This window comes from Gracilinanus agilis, chromosome 1 (genome assembly GCF_016433145.1).
Source record: "Gracilinanus agilis isolate LMUSP501 chromosome 1, AgileGrace, whole genome shotgun sequence".
NCBI classification, from domain to species: domain Eukaryota; kingdom Metazoa; phylum Chordata; class Mammalia; order Didelphimorphia; family Didelphidae; genus Gracilinanus; species Gracilinanus agilis.
Window position 1 is genome coordinate 757038241 of NC_058130.1, and position 20208 is coordinate 757058448.

General features: G+C 37.3%; 2 protein-coding genes across 2 annotated transcripts in view; both read left to right on the top strand.

Moving 5' to 3' along the window:
* The first annotated feature begins 404 nt into the window (after positions 1-404).
* On the top strand, positions 405-8675 carry LOC123256869 (disintegrin and metalloproteinase domain-containing protein 1a-like). The gene is made up of 3 exons (XM_044685426.1): positions 405-2511; positions 7385-7522; positions 8608-8675. Exons 1-3 carry the CDS (start codon positions 405-407, stop codon positions 8673-8675), a joined length of 2313 nt encoding a protein of 770 aa, XP_044541361.1.
* An 11119-nt stretch (positions 8676-19794) lies between these two features.
* Positions 19795-20208, top strand: part of LOC123256870 (disintegrin and metalloproteinase domain-containing protein 1a-like) — a gene marked incomplete at its 5' end in the record, with an annotated part of 43835 nt that continues 43421 nt past the window's right edge. Inside the window, one exon of the mRNA XM_044685427.1 lies at positions 19795-19819. Within this exon, the coding sequence (XP_044541362.1) occupies positions 19795-19819 (25 nt within the window). The remainder of the gene's footprint in view (positions 19820-20208) is intronic.

The window sequence follows — 20208 nt, forward strand, 5'->3', positions numbered from 1 at the left end:
TAAAGAATAGGAAGGGCAATAATAGGGTGGGGGAGGGTTTCCTTGGTGATGGGACATAAAGGGGGAGAGATTTTTTTTTCACTAAGTCCATACCAGGGATAAGGTAGTGGAAGGACCTCTGCAGTCAATACATCCACTGTGAGAGCAGAAGAAATTAATCTGGGGAGGCCACAGGGATTTAGAGAGCATTGGGGGCTGCTGCTGCCATCAGAAGACAAACACTTGAAACCTAACAGCCAAAGAGGAGAGGGATTCAGAGGACTACTTGAGATCCTAGGAATTCTGTGGAATGAGAATGAACAGTTTACAGAGCTTCCAAATCATGTCCTTGAAAAGACCAGGATGTGAGGTGAGGAGTTAAGTTAAGGCAGAAGCCTGGCACTATCGTTTGCTTCCCTTTGGTCATGTCTAGGGATGTAGCCAGAGTAATGCCTCTAGACTCCCCTCCTAAGGAGCCAAGTTGGTCATGGATGAAGATGAAAGACGGTTTTCTTTCAAAGTGTCCTTGGATATGGGAGTGGGGTCATGGACTGGGATTCTCTCATTTCAGCCTAGGATTTCTCCTTCTGTTGACAGTGATTCTCCTTCCAAACATTCACTGTGTCTTGGGATCAAAGTATTCTTCTTATGAGATAGTCATCCCTAGGAGATTAATGACTTGGGAAGGAGAAGAAAGAATCTCCTATTCAATATTTATGAAAGGCAAGAAGCTGGTGATACACCTGAAACAAAAGAAAGGGCTGCTTGCTAACAACTTCCCTATTTATACCTATTACAATGGGAATCTCAGCCTTGACATGCCTTTTCTCCGAAATGATTGTTACTATGATGGGTATGTAGAAAGCTATCTGAGGTCCCTGGTGTCTATCAGCACCTGCTCAGGCCTCAAGGGTTTAATCAACATAGAGGGAACAGTGTATAGAATTGAGCCCATTGATGCCTCGAGTAACTTTGAACACATCCTGTACCAAACAAAAAGTGATGAACAAGATTTCTGTTCAGGGCCTCTGAGAGAACAACCTGAATTTGAGAGCAATCTGGAAGCAAAAGGAATGGCGGTCCCAAGTGGGTACACACTTGTAAAATCTGTGCATTATGAATGGCCATACATGAAGGAGGTGAAAATATTTGTTGTGGTAGACAATAATAGGTACCGAAAATGGGACAGCAATGTGACCAAGGCTGCTGAAATGGTGATGGAAGCCATCTCCATTATGGATACCTATGTCTTTCCAATCAGAGTCAAAATCACCTGGGTTGGTTTAGAGGTCTGGACAGAGAGAGATATAATCAGCATTTCACGTACTTTGCCACAAACTCTTAGCTTTTTCAGTTCATGGAAGTACAATGATCTCTTCCTTAGGATTTTTCATAATATTGCCTATCTGATTGTAGGGCATGAAACTGGAAGCCAAGCAGGCTATACCTATACGGGTGGTGTCTGTTCCATTATGCGCGGTGTGTCAGCTCTATCCTTCTCTCATGAAAATGTGCCTCGTTTTGCTTCTCTCATGACTCATGAGTTGGGCCACAGTCTGGCCATAGAACATGATACCGAATACTGCATGTGTGGTGATGAATATTACTGCATAATGCATGAGTCTGTCTCTCAGCAGCAGCTTTTTAGCAACTGCAGTTTTGAGCACTTCTATACATTCATGTTTAGTATACGTTCAAGCTGCCTCGCTCGAATGCCAGGCGACACAACAATATTCAGGATTCCAGTCTGTGGGAATGGAATATTAGAAAGAGGGGAGGAGTGTGACTGTGGAACTAACCAGAACTGTGCAAAGGACCCTTGCTGTCTTCCCACATGCCGGTTCACTGTGGGTTCCACTTGTGCTTTTGGGCCCTGCTGCAAAAATTGTAATATTCAGAAGGCAAATGAGGTGTGTCGTCCCAGCAAGCATGAATGTGACTTCCCTGAATATTGCAATGGAACCTCCATTTGGTGCCAGCCAGATGTCTACAAACAAGATGGCACCAAGTGCAAAGATGGGTATTGCTTTGAGGGGCATTGCCAGAATCTGGATAAACAGTGTGTTGAGGTCTTTGGCAAAGGCTCCAAGAAGGCACCAGATAATTTCTATAAGAGTATGAACAGTAAGGGGGACCGGATTGGGAACTGTGGCCCTACAAGTATTGGGATGCGCAGGACCTTTCGAAAATGTGAACCCAAAGATAGCAAGTGTGGAAAGCTTCTATGTCAGAACATTCAGAAGTTGCCCCGAGGCAAGAACCACTATACCTATTTCCAACTGCCCTTTAAGGGGTCCTGGTACTGGGGAGCGGAGCTCTTAGAGGAGATAGGGAACAAAGATAGAGGAGAAGTGCACAGTGGTACTGTGTGTGGCCCAAGGAAGATATGCCTGAACAATGTGTGTTCTGATATACACCAACTGAGGCAGAGGTGCAATTCAGCTATCAATTGTACTGGGAGAGGGATGTGTAACAACTTGGATCATTGCCACTGTGATGATGGTTATTCCCCACCACATTGTATAAATAGAGGTAATGGGGGCAGTATAGACAGTGGGCCCCCTCCTACCTATTTTCCAACAACCCGTAGTACCACCACCACTACCCTCAGAACCACTACCACTACTACTACAACCACTACCACTACCCCCACTACTACTACCACTACTACTACTACCACTCCAACTACTACCACTACACCCACTACTACTACCACTACTACTACCACCACTCCAACCACTACCACTACCCCCACTACTACTACCACTACTACTACCACCACTCCAACCACTACCACTACTCCCACTACTACTACTACTACTACTACTACCACTCCAACCACTACCACTACCCCCACTACTACTACCACCACTCCAACCACTACCACTACTACCACTACTACTACCCCCACTCCAACCACTACCACTACAACCACAACTACTACCCCTACTCCAACCACTACCACTACTACCACCCCCACTCCAACCACTACCACTACTACCACTACTACTACCCCCACTCCAACCACTACCACTACTACCACTACTACTACCCCCACTCCAACCACTACCACTACCACTATCCCCATTCCAACCACTACTCCCACTCCTACCACTGTCACCACCACCCAAACCACTATTATCACTACCACCACCACCTCCCGATCAAGTCCCCCGAGGAAGATGAGCACTCCTACTGAAAGGCTCCAAAGAAAAGAACATAAGGAAATAATATTGAGCATCTTCTTGTTCTTGGTTTCCATTCTCCTCCTTGTGAATAGTGTCATTTGGTGCCTCATCATTCTGGTCCATTCCTGGAATAGAAGAAAACCGGAAAAAAGAGAGGGCACTCAAAGGATGGACAGAAAAGCTCTTTCCAGGCAATGAGAACCTGAGAGAGAAAGATTGGGGCTGGGATCCCCAGCAAGGAAATGATAACTTCTAGGATCTGTGTAATGATACCAAATCATGCTTTAGAAGTACAATTGTTATTTGAAGCAGGAAATATTTGAATAAAAGGATAAGTGAAAACACAACTGCCCCCAGGTGAGATATTGGTTTGAGCTCTGAGTTACATAGAACTGGGTTCTACCTAGTTGTGGGAACACTTGGGTCCCTAGTGACGATACCCAGTACTGGGAGGTAGACCTCTTGGTGGGGGGTTAGAATAATTAAGAGAGAGAAAATGTAACCTTCAGGTTAGATTTTGTCACAGGATAGTGTAGAGATGAAAATTAGTATGCAAAACCTATTATTTTTATAAAGTTTTAATAATAAACTAACATTAAAAAATAGAGTGAAAAGGTACTAAACTAACTTCAGCTGAACTCCTGAAGAAGAGAGAAAGAAGGAGGAGCTACAGAACTTATAAAACAATAATGTGACCATGGAAACATGGAGGCTCAGGAGAGATTAAAGGGAATTTGGGGAAATACTAAAGGATTTCTCGCGGATGAAGTCCAAGGTTCAAAATCATCATTTATACATACCCTCCCTATGATCCTTTGGGAGACCAGTCTCCCCAATGGATTATGAAAGCATAATTAACTTATGAATTGCAATAATTTGTGGATAAAAGGAAAAGAGAACAAAATCAATGATTGCTGCAATGACAAAAAGCCAATTTGGGGGAATTCCCCTTTGACATAAAAATATACATTCAAAACAAATGCATTCAACGTCCCCTAGTTCAATTCACATCCCAAATTTCAATCTGGATATTCTGGTGTAGTATGTGGTCTCTGCAGGCATCTTCATGGCACCTTCTCCAAACAGGTTCATCTTCTGGGAGGTAGCAAGTTTCTTATACTAAAATTGATTGGATTCAAATCAAAGTTTACAACAATACCATGGTCCCCTCTAAGGTGAATAATAAGAACCATGGATCACTCAGGGATGCATGGCTGAGTTAAAAAAATATATGAATCAATTGGCAAAAGAAATAAAAAAACATTTAAAAATCCAATTTAAAGAGAAAAAAATAACTTGTGGATGAAATACAAAATTTTAAAGTCTCATGTCTAAAAAATCTTAGTAAGGGAAAAATAAACCTACAACAGGTCTTTGAATTAGGGCCTAATTAAAGTGATTTATGTAATTATGCAATTACCCAGTCAGTAGACAGGACTACAGAAAGTTTGCCACACTAGGAAAGACAGAAAAAGGACTAGATTATAGGAGACAGAATGGCAGCAAAAGTCAGGTTAGGGCTCAGAGGAAGTCCAATCTCTGACATATGTCAAAACAGCCATAACCTTGAACCCCAAACAAGTTCAAGTCCTCTTGCTTGGCTGAAAATTACATCAATCCCATTGAGATTGGTTGGTATCTTTGACCTTGTGCTTGACTGGCACTATGCATGCAGTGGCTGTTTTTGTATTCTATCCTTCTGGAATCAGACAGAATCACTAAGAAAAGTCCCATAATTTTTTAAACAATCAGTGGCATTATTTCTGTAGTATAAAGATTTTGGGTATGCAGTTTAATTAGAATGAATGTATTTTAAATCATATTACTGTAAAATAAAATAAAAAATTATATTGATTATGTGTACTTCAAAGTACTCAAATAATATATTGAAAAATACAAGGAAAAAATAATAAAAATGTTTTTAGAAATAAAAAATATATAGCTTAGAAATAGTGACACACTGTGTCAGGCAAGGAGAGGTAGCATACAAAGGTTCCTCATCAAAAAATGAGATCCATTTCCTTTTTAAACTTGGCCATGAAACCACTGTGTGAATGCAAATAATTTTTACAAAATAGCATATATATAAAAACAAAACAGTAGTAGAGTAGATAATGCACTTTCAAATAAAGTACCAAATTCCCAAAATTCACAATAGCCCAGTTAATAATAGCAAACAAATCCATTATCAAATATGATTCACTTGAGTTTATATATATATAGCCACTTGCTGTGTGATATTTAGAAAAACCTATTAACTGATGTATACTTGTCACAAATCTACAGACATAGGAAATCTTTCAACCTTGGTAAGAAATCTAGATTGTTCTGGTGGAAGTAAATTAAATTGAAGAGTTAAAATATAGTGCATACAGGAGCTCTTTTTGACTTCCTGCTTTATATATAAAAAAGTTTTGGTAGGAACTTCTATTTGGTTCTCTACCTTTTAAGAGAACATTCTTTATACTATATAAAGAATATATATTTATATATGTATACATACATAATGTAAATTGTATATATAAAGTAATATATAATATATATCACCTATTCAGAAACTACTAGATATCTGAAGTCATTTCTCAAGACTCCTTAAAATTACAATCATATTCAACAAAGTTGTATATAGGTTGTAACCAGTTTTTTATGGAGTCCTTCCATCATCATGTATGTGACAATTAGCAAAGGCAAAAAGGAAGAAAAGGCTGTATAAGCAACATGTGACCTCAATGAATTAGATGGACTTATGGGCTTTTACAATTTAAAACAATTTTGTGTAAGATGTGTAAGTTGTGTAAGCAACATGTGACCTCAATGAATTAGATGGACTTATGGGCTTTTACAATTTAAAAAAAATTTGTGTAAGAGCTTTCACAATGATATGTTCTTCAATATAGTCATAGGGGAAGGGTACAAAATAATCATATAACAGAAAGATATTAATTAGATTAATACAGGTAAACTTAAAAAATTTAGACCTTAAAACAATCAGCAAATACAATAACATAGTCAAATGGCAAGGTACAGGCAATGCAGTCAAAAAAATCCTTTTTACCAATTCCAATAGACTTGTTTACCACCCTGAGGGAAGAAACTGAAAATGATTAGCAAGCAATAAACTTCCAGATCTCTTTTAAGGTTCTTTCCCCTCCCCCATATATTTATCCATTCAGGTTTCATTTGTCAGAACTCTGGATTTCATCATAGTGAGGGAGAATTCTGCACTGAGCAGAATCTCCATTCTGCATGTTGAGAATATTTAAAATTTTCAAAACTTTGTCAAAATATTTAAACAGCCTAGCTTGTTGCTGCATATTCTTAAGGAGAAGTAAAATAAAGTGGGAAATCTCCAATGAAAATAAAAACTCCCAAGAAAGGAATTAAGCAGAACAAAGCTGCACTTTTTATCTCTCCCAACTCAAACTGTTGTTTCAGAGTTTTGTGTTATTTGGAATTCTGGGGATCCCAGTTAAACAATATTTTGACAAACTTTCTGTGGACATGTGGGGGACTTTGAAACTACATTTTCCGTGATCCAATGGGTTTCTGGTTTTGGACGTGGTGACGTCTCCAATATATAGCGCAGCTTAAATTTGGAGGTGGGCCTTGAGACACTCTCTCTGGTACGAGGCAGACAAGATGGAAGGAGATGCGGACTGGTGGCAATTTTAAAAATAGTCAGGTGTGGTCTTATATATTTTTACCAACATGGCCATGATAATTAAAATATTTTTCCTCATAATATCAGCCTTTATCATTTTTAATTGTTACAGTTTCAAGCATGCTTTGAAATATCAATATTCCTCAAAAAGACAGGGAATGAAGTTTGTCTATAGAGTAAACAGAGAGAAGGGCCAGACTTTGCAGGAGAACAATAGCATATTTGTATATGAAGGACTGGCTCCTAAAAAACCCCTTGGGGTTCTGAGTGAGGAGAGAGAAGGGAAAATCAGGCTTATTTCCTAAAATTGGCTTTAAATCTATTGATTTTTGGCTTTCCTTGCCCTCAAAAAAGATAGCAGAGGAATCCCCTTCCTGTGAAAAAATCCTGAGTTACAACTCTCTCTCAGCCAGGAGCCCAGGGCCAGCTTAAGACTTTGGATTAAAAAATGGCCAGAATAGGCTATAAACCCATGTGGGGTGGGTGAAGAGACTGAGGTGGAAAGATTTTTATAGATCACCCTCTTGGGAAAAAAAATACTGGCTCAGATTGGTAGACTCTCAGCAGCAGATCCATTCTCAGCAGCTGGGCTTCAGGTTGAGCAGGAGGAGCAATAACAGCAGCAGCTCAATCAGGTGGCCTCAAGAAGCGGCAGTTGAAGCGGGAGACAGACATTGGGGCTGGCAGAAAGCAGGTGAGTGGACATGACCAGAGAAAAACTTACTAACAACTGAAAATCTCTCTTAAAAATACTTGAGAATTCTATCCCTTCGTGGTCGGACATAAATGTAGAGATGAAAATTAGTATGCAAAACCTAAATATTATATTTATAAAGTTTTTTTTATTAATAATAAACTAACAAAAAACTAGAGTGAAAAGGTACTAAACTAAATTCAACTGCTCTTGTGAAGAAGAGAGAAAAAAGGAGGAGCTACATAACTTATAAAACAATAACATGACCACGCAAACATGGAGGTGAAGGCGAGATTAAAGGGAATTTTGGAAAATACTAAGAGACTTCTGGGGGATGAAGTCCAAGGTTTGAAATCTCCATTTATATAATAGGATGACTTTAGGGACAGAACAAGGCATCCTTGAGGCACTTTGATACCACAGAGGACAACACCAAGTCTGGAGTCCAGAGGACCTGGGTTCAAACCTGGACTCAGACACTTCTTGGCTGTGTTACCTAAGGCAAATCATGTAAACCCCATTGCCTAAGACTGTCTTGCTCTTGCCACTTTTCTGACTTAGAATTGATATTATGAGAGATGGCAATAATTTTTAAAAAGCCAACAAAAAATGAAGGCAGCCTAGGTCAGGAAGCAAGAAGGTGCTCCTACTAAACTTGCTTTTCTTTTCAGCTTCATTAAATTCTCTGGATCAATCACCAGACAGATCCTCCCACCCTGCAGACCTAAGGGCTAAATGATCTTCCTTCCTAATATTACCCTGGTCTCTTGGCCCATTGGTCACCAGTACTTCCTTTTTATGCTTCTCTGAGCTTAAGGGATTTGGGCCTAGGGAATCAGCCTATGGCTTCAGGCATTCCTGCCTCAGCAGCCACTCTTAAGAAAGAATAATACTCTATGAGACCCAATGAGTGTTTAATTAGTTTTTGTTTGAAGAACACTAATGTCGTGGAGGTCACTGCTGCCTGAAGTAGCCTGTGCCACCTTGAGACAGCTCTTGTTGTTAGGAATATATTTTCCTCTGCCATCCAGGTTAAAAATGCCTCTTGGTAGCTTTCTACCCACTGTTCCTGGTTTTTCCCCCAGGGTCCAATCTTCTACAGGATAGCCCCATGTATGTTCAAAAGAAATCAGGTCTCATCTACACCTCCTGAAAGTTTGTTTCTTCCCAAGGCTAAGTATCCATAGTTCTCTCACTCATGGGATCCTAGGTGCAGAAGGGTCTCTAAAAAGATCCTAGGTCTAGAAGGTCCCCAGAAAGGGACCTCAAAGGTCATCTAGTGTAACTCTTTCACTTCACAAATAAAGAAACAGAGACCTGAGGGGAGACATAAATTACTTGCCCAAAGTCACACAGATAATGAGAATGAAATGTAGGATTTGAACCCAGGGGCTCTGACTGCAGGGCTTCTATTTTTTCCCCACTGTCTCACACTGCTTCCCTTCCAGTCTTCATGCAACATTAATTCAAAGTGCTTGACCTTCCTAGCTGCTTCCTTTGGGATGCTCCCTTCTCCTCAGAGTTTCCTGAGATAAGACTCACAGGATGGTCCAAGGGCTTTAACAGATTCATCTAGGTCAAAACAGAATTCATTCTTTTTCCTTGCATATCTCTTCTAGATTTTGCTTTTTCTGCTGAAGGAATGAGAGAGAGACAGAAAGAGAGACATGTCACTAATGCCTACTGAATAGACCACTCCTCTTGGCTTTGTGCTCAGTCCTCTCTTATATGGCCTTCCCTAATCCAACATCATGGGGTGAAGGAACCAAGGGACCCCTCACAGTCTGCTTTACCATCCCAAAGCAACAAACTCTTCCAAAGTCATCACCTATTCTAAGAAGGGGTACAAATTGGAGAGGTCGTAGAAGAAATTGGATACTGAGGAGAGATACAGCAAAAAGAGAGGAAGAAAAGGACAAAAGGTGAAAAACAAATGGCAGAAAAACCCAACTGGTAATTGTGATATTGAATGTGAATGGGATAAATTCACCCATAAAACAAAACAAAGAGCAGAATGCTTCATAAATCAAAACCTGACAATATCTTCTTTACCAGAAGCACACCTAAAAATGAGACACACATAGAGTAACAATAAAGGGGTTGAGCAGAATATACTATGCCTCAACTGATATAGAGAAAGCAGAGGAAGCAATATTAATCACTGAGAGATTTAAAGTAAAATAGTTTAAACTAATTTAGGTAAAAGCTAAAATTAAAAGAGATAAACAGGAAAATTATATTATGTTAAATGGTACCATAGATAATGAAGCACTACCAATATTAAATCTACATGCAGCAAATGTTATAGCATCCAGATATTTAATGGAAAAACTAAATGAGTTATAGATGGAACAAGATAGCAGAGAATTAATAATGGGGTCCTTTAATTTTGCCCTCTCATTGTTATGGAATTTTCAATTTAGGAAAGCAGGAAACCACAATTGTCACTCCAATAAAGAAGGAAAGAGATTTATTACACATGTGGACCCAGATGGGATCTTTCCTCAGGTCTGGGCTTCGAATTTTGGGGCTCTAGCCTTTTTATACATAGTCGATTGGGAAGAGTTTCCATAATGCATACACAATGATTTCTATATCAATTATAAACACAAACATAATGGGCAAATAAGTTCAGGCTCCATGAATGGGGGATGCTGGCTCCCCTAGATCCAGGGACTCAAGGTGGTGTGACAGCGTTGGCATGTGAAGACAAATGAGAGACAGTTTGAATTTCAGCCAGGCAGGTATCATGAATACTGCTCTGCTCTGCCTTGAGTAAGGTTTGATTTATACGCTTTGAGATCATATATAATGTTGGCATGGAAATCCATTCTCATCATACATCTTTTCTTAGAGACAATGTATTAAGTTATACTTTAAATTTGTTGCTAACAACTTTTCACTCCTCAGCAACCCCCAACATCTCTCAAAGGTATGTTTACTTGTCTCCTTGGCTATAGGTGGAGAGCACAGTTCAGGGAGGTACTGGCCTTTGAAGACAATTTCTCCATAATTCATTCATTGTTCTTTTATGTTAATATACTGTACTGAATCAGGGATCAGGGAGGGGGAGAACTTAGCCTGTTTTTGCAGGCACCTGTGTATGGAGATTTAAGTTAGGGTTTAAAAATCTTTAACATTAACTCACGATTTGCTGGTTTGTTGTGAAGTGACTTATAGAGGAAATTCTGTATTACTGCATGTAAAGGTGGGAATTTCCTAGGAGTTTGTAGGGAGCCTGTAAGGGCTCTAATAATAGCCTATAATGTTCCTGGGGCTAAATAGAGATATTGATTATACTAATTCCTATAATGAGGAGTGTTAATAAGAGAAAAGTCACACAGGGGAAACCGAGTGGGAAATCCATCCTCCTTTGAATTGCTTTGCAAATTCTTGGGGTTCATGCATGACTTTGTCATCTGTCATGAACTCAATGGCTCCCAGCAGCATCAGAACATAGGCAAGGAGAGACATTAAGGGATGAAGCAGGCATGTATAGGCTTTAGTATGATACAGAAAATACAAGTCCAGAACATCAATCCATCATGGATTTGTCAGGTCACAGCATGGTCAATCCATCATGGATTTGTCAGGTCACATAACAGTGCCCAATGAAGTGGAACCACTTGCTTTGTTCTAGAGTTCCAACAGGTACAAGGGAAGGAGGGGCTACTGTTGACCCTGTCTGCAGCAAGTTTCTGGGTGTGTCAGCCTTGCAAAGTCAGTTCTTAGATCATAAGTGAGTCCCTAAAGGGGAAGACCTGAAGATTTTCCTAGGTATATTCCTCCTAGGTATATTCCAAGTCCAAACCCTCCTAGTTTCTCCATGAAACTAGTTAAGTTATAAGAATATGATGGAGCAGGTGTTATTTCTTCTAGCTCAGAGAAAGGACAGTTCAGAAGTGACAGGTTTTCTTAGTTAACTCCCCCAACCCCCATCTGCAGAGCTTTCCCTTCTAGAATCTTTTCCGGGGTTAATGGCCAAATTCTCCTCTCTCCATTTTAAAGACAACATTTGCATTTTCCCCTATCCCTTATTCTTCTTTTCTGACAATACCAAAACCTATGGGTATAGTGTAAGCATTAAGTAACAGAAAACATAGGGGCACCTGCAGTCCTCGGTTCAAATTCACTCTCAGACACTTTCTAGCTATGTGACCCTGGGCAAGTCATTTAACCCCCATTGCCTAGCCCTTACCACTCTTCTGCCTTGAAACCAATATATAGTATTGATTCTAAGATGGAAGGTAAGAGTTTAAAAAGAAAACCTATGTCTCTGAATTCTTATATTAATAAAATAGAGAAAAAAAGATCAATGAATTGGGAATTAAATTTTTAAAAAAATAGAATAAGAACTAATTAAAAATCCCCAAACAAACAAACAATTAAAAATCATAAAAATTAAAGGTGAGACTAAATGTAAGAAAACCATTGGATTAATAAGTAAGTATAGGAGTATGTTTTATGGAAAAAAAACAAAATAGACAAATCATTGGTAAATATGTTAAAAAAGGGAAGAAAATCAAATCACTAGCATAAAAGATGAATAGGTTGTACATACCACCAATGAAGATGATATTAAAGCAATTATTAAGTTATTTTGCTCAATTATATACAAACAAATTTAACAATGGAAGAAAAACAATGAATACTTACCCCCCAAAAAATAAATCTGCCTACACTATCAGAAAAGAACATATAATATCTAAATAAACCTTACAATCTGAACAGGCCATGAATGAAATTCCTAAGAAAAAAGCACCAGGAATGGATGGATTTACATACCAAACATTTAAAGATCAATTAATTCCAATATTAAATAAATTATTTGAAATAATAAAGAAGGGATTTTACCAAACACCTTTAAGAAAACAAACATTTTGCTGATACCTAAGGCAGGAGGACTAAAAACAGAAAAAGAAGCTTATAGATCAAATTGATTAATGAATATGGATGCAAAAATCCTCTATAAAATAATAACTAGGAAACTACAACAATATATCAAAAGATTATACATTGCAACCAAATAGGATTCATACCAGCAATGCAGGGATAGTTTAATATGAAGAAAACTATCAACATAATGGATATTATTAATTACAAAGTAATAAAAATCATATAACTATATCAATATATGCAGAAAAAGTCTTTGACAAAATGCAACACTCATTGCTATTAAAAACATTGGAAAGCACAGGTAACAATGGATTTTTCTTAAAATGATACAAAGTATCTACCTAAAACCATTACTAAGTGTTATTTATTAATGGGGATAAGCTAGGAGACTTCTCAGTAAGAGCAAGAGTGAAATGAGGCTACCCATTATCACTAACACTATTTAATGTGGCATTAGAAATACTAGCAATAGCAATGAGAAGAAAATAAAATTGAAGGAATTAGAATGGGCTAATAGGTAATGAAACTACTTCTTTGCAGATGACATGATGGTTTATGTGAAAAATGCCAGAGATTCCACTAAAAAGTTAGTTGTAATGATCAATAATTTTAGGAAAGAAAATAAACATGAATCATAAATATTTTTATATACCACTAACAAAATCTTGCAAGAAGACATAGAAAGAGATACTCCATTTAAAACAATAAATAAATATATAGTAAAATATCTGGGAATATATCTGCCAAAACAAACCAAGGACCTACATAAACATAATTATGAAACACTTTCTACACAAATAAAATCAGAACTAAATAATTGGAGAAATATTCATTGTTGTTGGGTATTACTATTAAATTATTGTTCAGTTTAAAATTATTATTAACATGAACATGAACAACATTATTAAAATGATCATTATACCTAATCTACTTATTCAATGCCATCCCAATAAATTATTTTATTGAGCTGGAAAAAATGATAATAAAATTCATTCAGAAGAACAAAATATCAAGACTATAAAAAGAATGAAAAAAATGCAAAGGAAGGAGGTCTAGCTGTAAAGATTTTAAATTATATTACAAAGTAGCAATTATCAAAGGAATCTAGTACTGTCTAAGAAATAGAAAAGTAGAGAGAGCAATGGAACAGGACAGACATATAACAAATGGTAGCAAAGGAATATAGTAACCTTGTAGTTGGCAAAAGCATAGATACAGATTTTGGTGATAAGAAATCACTATTTGCTAAAAATTGTTGAGACAACTGGAAAGTAGTTTCACAGAAACTAGGTATAGACCAATATCTTAAACCATTCCCTAAGATAAGATCTAAATGAAGCCATGATCTAGACATGAAAGGAGATATCAGAAGAAAATTGCAAGAATAGGGAACATATCAGATTTGTGTATATGAGAGGAATTTATGAGTCAACAAGAGATGGAGAACATTGTTAAATGTAAAATGGTTAACTGAGTACAAGAAATTGAAAAGTTTTACACAAATAAAACTAATATTCCCCAGATTAGAAGGAGAAACTAAATAAGCTTTAGGAGGAAGTAGATAACAAAACCATGCTAGTGGGGGGTCTCAAACTCCCCCTATCAGAATTACATAAGTTGAACCACAAATTAATATAAAAAAGAAGTAAATGAAATATTAGAAAAATTAGAGTTAATAGACATCGGGAGAAAATTGGATAGGGATAAAGAGGAATATATCTTCTTTTCAGCAGCATATGGTACATATACAAGGAAAGACCATGTACTACAGAATAAAAATATCACAAATGCTGAAAAGCAGAAATCATAAATGCAACTTTTGTAGATCATAATGTGATAAAAATTATAATTAGTAACATTTCATGTAGAGGGAAATTTAAAATTAATTGGAAATTAATCATATAATTATTCAAAACTGGTGGATCAAAGAACAAATTATAGAAACAATTACTGATTTCATTGAAGAGAATGACAATGAGGAAACAACAGATCAAAATCTATAGGATACAGTCAAAGCAGTACTTAGTGGAAAATTTATATCCCTAAGTGACTACATCAACAAAATAGAGAAAAAGATAAATGAATTGGGCGTGCAACTTAAAAAACTAGAAAAAGCACAAATTTTAAAATTTCAAATAAAAACCAAATTGGAAATCCTAAAAATCAGAGGAGAAATTAATAAATTTGAAAGTAAAGGAACTATTGAACTAATAAATAAGACTAGGAGCTGGTTCTTTAAAAAAAACAACAGGTTCCGGGTTAAGATGTTGGCAGAGTAAAAAGCAGCTCTTAACCTCTCCTGACAGAAACATACAGGACTTCTCAAGGGGATATAAAAACAAACCCAGTCGAACGAAGGGACCCCACAACAGGGTGCAGCGTGGAAGGTACGTGGAATCGGGGCATTTCCATGCTATAAAGGGGTGAAACAGCTCTCACTAAATCGTGGGTTGAGCAACCCCCCCCCACACACACACACACAGCACCTACAATGCCAAAGCCAGGTCAAAAGAAATAGAGCAAGTTTGGGGCACCCATCGAGTCATTGGCAGCTCAGGGCCTGTTCCTGAGAGCAGCAAGATTTAGGACCCCAAAAAGCTAAAGAACACACACGAACTCTGAGCGCAGACATGGAGCGCAGGCGTGAGTGGAGACGCGGGGGGAGGCGGACACAGGCAGGAGCAAAGGCTCTGAAACCCTCAGTGGGGAACCAGTGCAGACGGGTATATGACTGTGGAAGCAGCGCCCTGAGACTTGTAAAGGAACCTCCGGCAGAGGATTGAGCAAGAGGGTCCACCAGGGGGCTTGACCTTGGAAAAAACCAGACTTCAGACCTCAGGAGCCAAAAGACCACAGACAGACCGTGAGCGCAAGGATAAAGCTGAGGAGGGGCTGGTATAACAATGGCTACCCAGAATCGGGAAGTCCAGAAGAGAGAGAAAGATTAACAACAAGAAGAAGAAATCTTTAACACTCGACAACTTTTACACAGAGAAAATTCAGACTACCGAGCAATCAGAAGAGGAGAAAAAACAAGCAATCACATCCGAACCCTCCCAAGATAATGAAAACTGGTCACAAATTCTTGAAATGTTCAAAACTGAGATGACGAGAAAATTGGAAAAGATTTGGTCAGAGAAATGGGAAGTAACTCAAAAGGAAATCAGGCAAGAAAATAACAGTTTAAAAGGCAGAATTTCCCAATTGGAAAGTGAGGCAAGTCAACTGAAAACCAGAAATGACCAGATTGAAAAGGAAAACCAAAAGATGATAGCCAAAAACCAATCCTTAAAGGCTAGAATTGAGCAATTAGAAGCTAATGATCTCTCAAGACAACAAGAACAAATAAAACAAAGCCAAAAGACTGAAAAAAAAAACAGAAGGAAACATGAAATATCTCAATGAGAAAGTGACAGACCAAGAAAACTGGTCTAGAAAAGACAATTTGAGAATCATTGGTCTCCCTGAAAAGGGAGAAATTAATAGAAATTTGGACTCCAAACTAAAAGAAATTATTCAGCAAAATTGCCCTGAATTTCTACAACAAGAGGGCAATATAGACATTGAAAGGATACATAGATCACCCTTGACACTTGATCCAGATAAGACAATGCCCAGGAATATAATAGCCAAATTCAAGAGCTTCCAAGTAAAAGAAAAAATCTTACAAGAAGCCAGAAAGAGACAATTCAAATATCAAGGAGCACCAATCGGGATCACACAGGATCTGGCAGCCTCCACACTAAAAGACTGCAAGGCTTGGAATATGATATTCAGAAAGGCAAGAGAGCTGGGCCTGCAACCACCCATCAAAATTGACTATATACTTCCAGGGGAAAGTATGGGCATTCAACAAAATTGAAGATTTCCAAGTATTTGCATAGAAAAGACCAGGGCTAAATGGAAAGTTTGATATCCAACCACAAAAATCGAGAGAAACATGAAAAGGTAAATAAGAAACAGAGGGGAAAGAAAGAAAACTCATAATTTTTAAAATTCTTTAAATTTGCCTTTTTAAGGGCCTCAGTAAGATCTAATTATCTGTATTCCTATGTGGAGAAATGCTATGTATAATTCTCTGTAGTGAACTCTATTCACTATTAAGTATTCACTATTATAGGGGTCGGAAGAATGATTTATGGGGAAAGGGTGGAGTGCTGAATGCTCTAAGATGATATGGGGGGTAGGAAAGAGGGGGGTGAATAGGGGAGGACACCAAGAGAATCTTGAAGGAATAAGAAAAATAGGATATTCTATTACACACAAAGAGGGCATGGGAATGGGGAAGGGATGAATACAATTATAAGAAGGAGAGGAAGAGAGCATTAAGAGGCAATAATTAAACCTTACTCTCAGTGTAATTAACCCTGAGAGGGAAGAGCAGCTATATCCATTGGGATATAAAACTCTATCTAACCCTACTGAGAAAGTCAGAAGGGATAAACCAAGGGGAGCAGGGGAGTGGGGAGGTCAAAAAAGGGAGGGGAGAAGAAGGGGGAGGGAATTTATTAGGCCTTCAAAACAAAAAGAGGGGAATAACAAGGGAGGGGGTAGAAAGGGAAGTCAATCAAGGGAGGGGATAAGGGATACCGGCTTAATAGCAAACCACTGGTTTAAAAGGAAATAGTTTAAGAAGAAGGGGTAGGAATAGGGGAGAATACAAAAATGTCAGTGAATGCATAGCTGATAATTATAACACTGAATGTGAATGGGATGAACTCTCACATAAAACGGAAGCAAATAGCAGAGTGGATTAGAAACCAAATCCCACCATATGTTGTCTACAAGAAACACATATGAGGCGGGTGGACATACACAAGTTTAAGGTTCAGGGCTTGAACAAAATCTTTTGGGTGTCAAATGAAAAAAAGAAGGCAGGAGTGGATATTATGATCTCTGACAAAGCCAAAGTAAAAATAGATATGATTAAAAAAGACAGGGAAGGTCATTACATCTTGATTAAAGGCAGTATACACAGTGAGGAAATAACACTGCTCAATATGTATGCACCAAGTGGCATAGCATCCAAATTCATAAAGGAGAAACTGGCAGAGCTCAAGAAGGAAATAGATAGTAAAACCACAATAGTGGGAGATCTAAACATTCCTCTTTCAGATCTAGATAAATCAAACCAAAAAATAAATAAGAAAGAGGTAAGAGAGGTGAATGAAGTCCTAGAAAAATTAGATTTAATTGATATGTGGAGAAAAATAAATAGGAACAAAAAGGAATACACCTTCTTTTCAGCTGCACATGGTACATTCAAAAAGATTGACCATGTAATAGGGCATAGAATCATTGCAAACAAATGCAAAAGAGCAGAAATTATAAATGTAACCTTCTCAGATCATAATGCAATAAAAATAATAATTAGTAAGGGCACCTGGACAGGCAAATCAAAAACTAATTGGAAATTAAATAATATGATTCTCCAAAACCAATTTGTCAAAGAAGAAATCATAGAAACAATCAACAATTTCATTGAAGAGAATGACAATGATGAGACATCCTACCAAACTCTGTGGGATTCAGCCAAGGCAGTACTCAGGGGGAAATTTATATCCTTGAATGCATATATTAACAAATTAAGGAGGGCAGAGATTAATGAATTGGGCATGCAACTCAAAAAATTAGAAAGTGAGCAAATTAAAAATCCCCAGATGAAAACTAAATTAGAAATACTAAAAATCGAGGGAGAAATCAATAAAATCAAAAGTAAAAGAACTATTGAATTAATAAATAAGACTAGAAGCTGGTATTTTGAAAAAACAGATAAAATAGACAAAGTACTGGTCAATCTAATAAAGAAAAAGGAAAGAAGAAAACCAAGTTAATAGTATCAAAGATGAAAGGGAGACCTCACCTCTAATGAAGAGGAAATTAAGGCAATCATTAAAAACTATTTTGCCCAATTATATGGCAATAAATATAGCAATCTAGGTGATATGGATAAATATTTACAAAAATATAAATTGCCTAGATGAACAGTAAAAGAAATAGAATACCTAAATAATCCTATATCAGAAAAAGAAATTGAACAAGCCATCAAAGAACTCCCTAAGAAAAAATTGCCAGGGCCTGATGGATTCACAAGTGAATTCTATCAGACATTCAAAGAGCAACTAATACCAATACTATACAAATTATTTGATATGATAAGCAAAGAAGGAGTCCTGCCAAATTCCTTTTATGACACAAATATGGTACTGATTCCAAAGCCAGGGAGATCAAAAACAGAGAAAGAAAACTACAGACCAATCTCCCTAATGAACACAGATGCAAACATCTTAAATAGAATACTAGCCAAGAGACTCCAGTATGTAATTAAGAAGATCATCCACCATGATCAGGTAGGATTTATACCAGGAATCCAAGGATGGTTCAACATTAGGAAAACCATCCACATAATTGACCATAACAACAGTCTATCAAACAAAAATCACATGATTATTTCAATAGATGCTGAAAAAGCCTTTGACAAAATACAGCATCCATTCCTATTGAAAACACTGGAAAGTATAGGAATAGAAGGACCTTTCCTAAAAATAATAAACAGTATATACCTAAAACCATCAACAAGCATTATATGCAATGGGGATAAATTAGAAGCCTTCCCAATAAGATCAGGTGTGAAACAAGGATGTCCATTATCACCTCTATTATTCAACATAGTACTAGAAACACTAGCAGTAGCAATTAGTGAAGAAAAAGAAATTGAGGGTATCAAAATAGGCAATGAGGAGACTAAGCTATCACTCTTTGCAGATGATATGATGGTATACTTAAAAAATCCTAGAGAATCAACTAAGAAGCTTGTAGAAATAATCAACAACTTTAGCAAAGTTGCAGGATACAAAATAAATGCACATAAATCATCAGCATTTCTATACATTTCCAACACATTAGAGCAGCAAGAGGTAGAAAGAGAAACACCATTTAAAATTACCCTAGACAATATAAAATACTTAGGAATCTATCTACCAAAACAAACACAGCAATTATACGAAAACAACTACAAAACACTTTCCAAAAAAATAAAACTGGATCTAAACAATTGGAAAGCAATTGGTTGCTCATGGGTAGGATGAGCTAACATAATAAAAATGACCATTCTACCCTTACCTATTTAGCGCATACCTATCAAACTACCAAAAAACTTTTTCACTGAATTAGGAAAAACTATAACAAAGTTCATTTGGAATAACAAAAGATCAAGAATATCAAGGGAAATAATGGGAAAAAATGTGAAGGAAGGTGGCCTAGCAGTAGAAGATATTAAACTATACTATAAAGCAGCAGTGATCAAAGCAGTGTGGTACTGGCTAAGAGACAGAGGGGAGGATCAGTGGAATAGACTTGGGGTAAGTGACGTCAGCAAGACAGTATATGATAAACCCAAAGAGCCAAATTTTGGGGAAAAAGTCCACTATTTGACAAAAACTGTTGGGAAATTTGGAAAACAATATGGGAGAGACTAGGTTTAGATCAACATCTCTCACCCTACACCAAGATAAATTCAGAATGGGTGAATGACTTGAATATAAAGAGGGAAACTATAAATAAGTTAAGTGAACACAGAATAGTATACTTGTCAGATCTCTGGGAAAGGAAAGAATTTAAAACCAAACAAGAGTTAGAGAAAATTACAAAATGTAAATTAAGTGGTTTTGATTATATAAAACTAAAAAGCTTTTGTACAAACCAAAACAATGTAGCCAAGATCAGAAGGGAAACGACAAATTGGGGAAAAATCTTTATAACAAAAAACTCTGACAGGGGTCTAATTACTC

What these genes read in the sequence shown, in the direction of transcription:
- LOC123256869 (XM_044685426.1), top strand. Translation starts at nt 405, where the DNA reads ATGTCTAGGGATGTAGCCAGAGTAATGCCTCTAGACTCCCCTCCTAAG. An exon ending in ACCACATTGTATAAATAGAG is followed by an intron (nt 2,512 to 7,384) that starts GTAATGGGGGCA and finishes TCAGATTGGTAG; the next exon opens with ACTCTCAGCAGCAGATCCAT. An exon ending in TTGGGGCTGGCAGAAAGCAG is followed by an intron (nt 7,523 to 8,607) that starts GTGAGTGGACAT and finishes TTTTTCCCCCAG; the next exon opens with GGTCCAATCTTCTACAGGAT.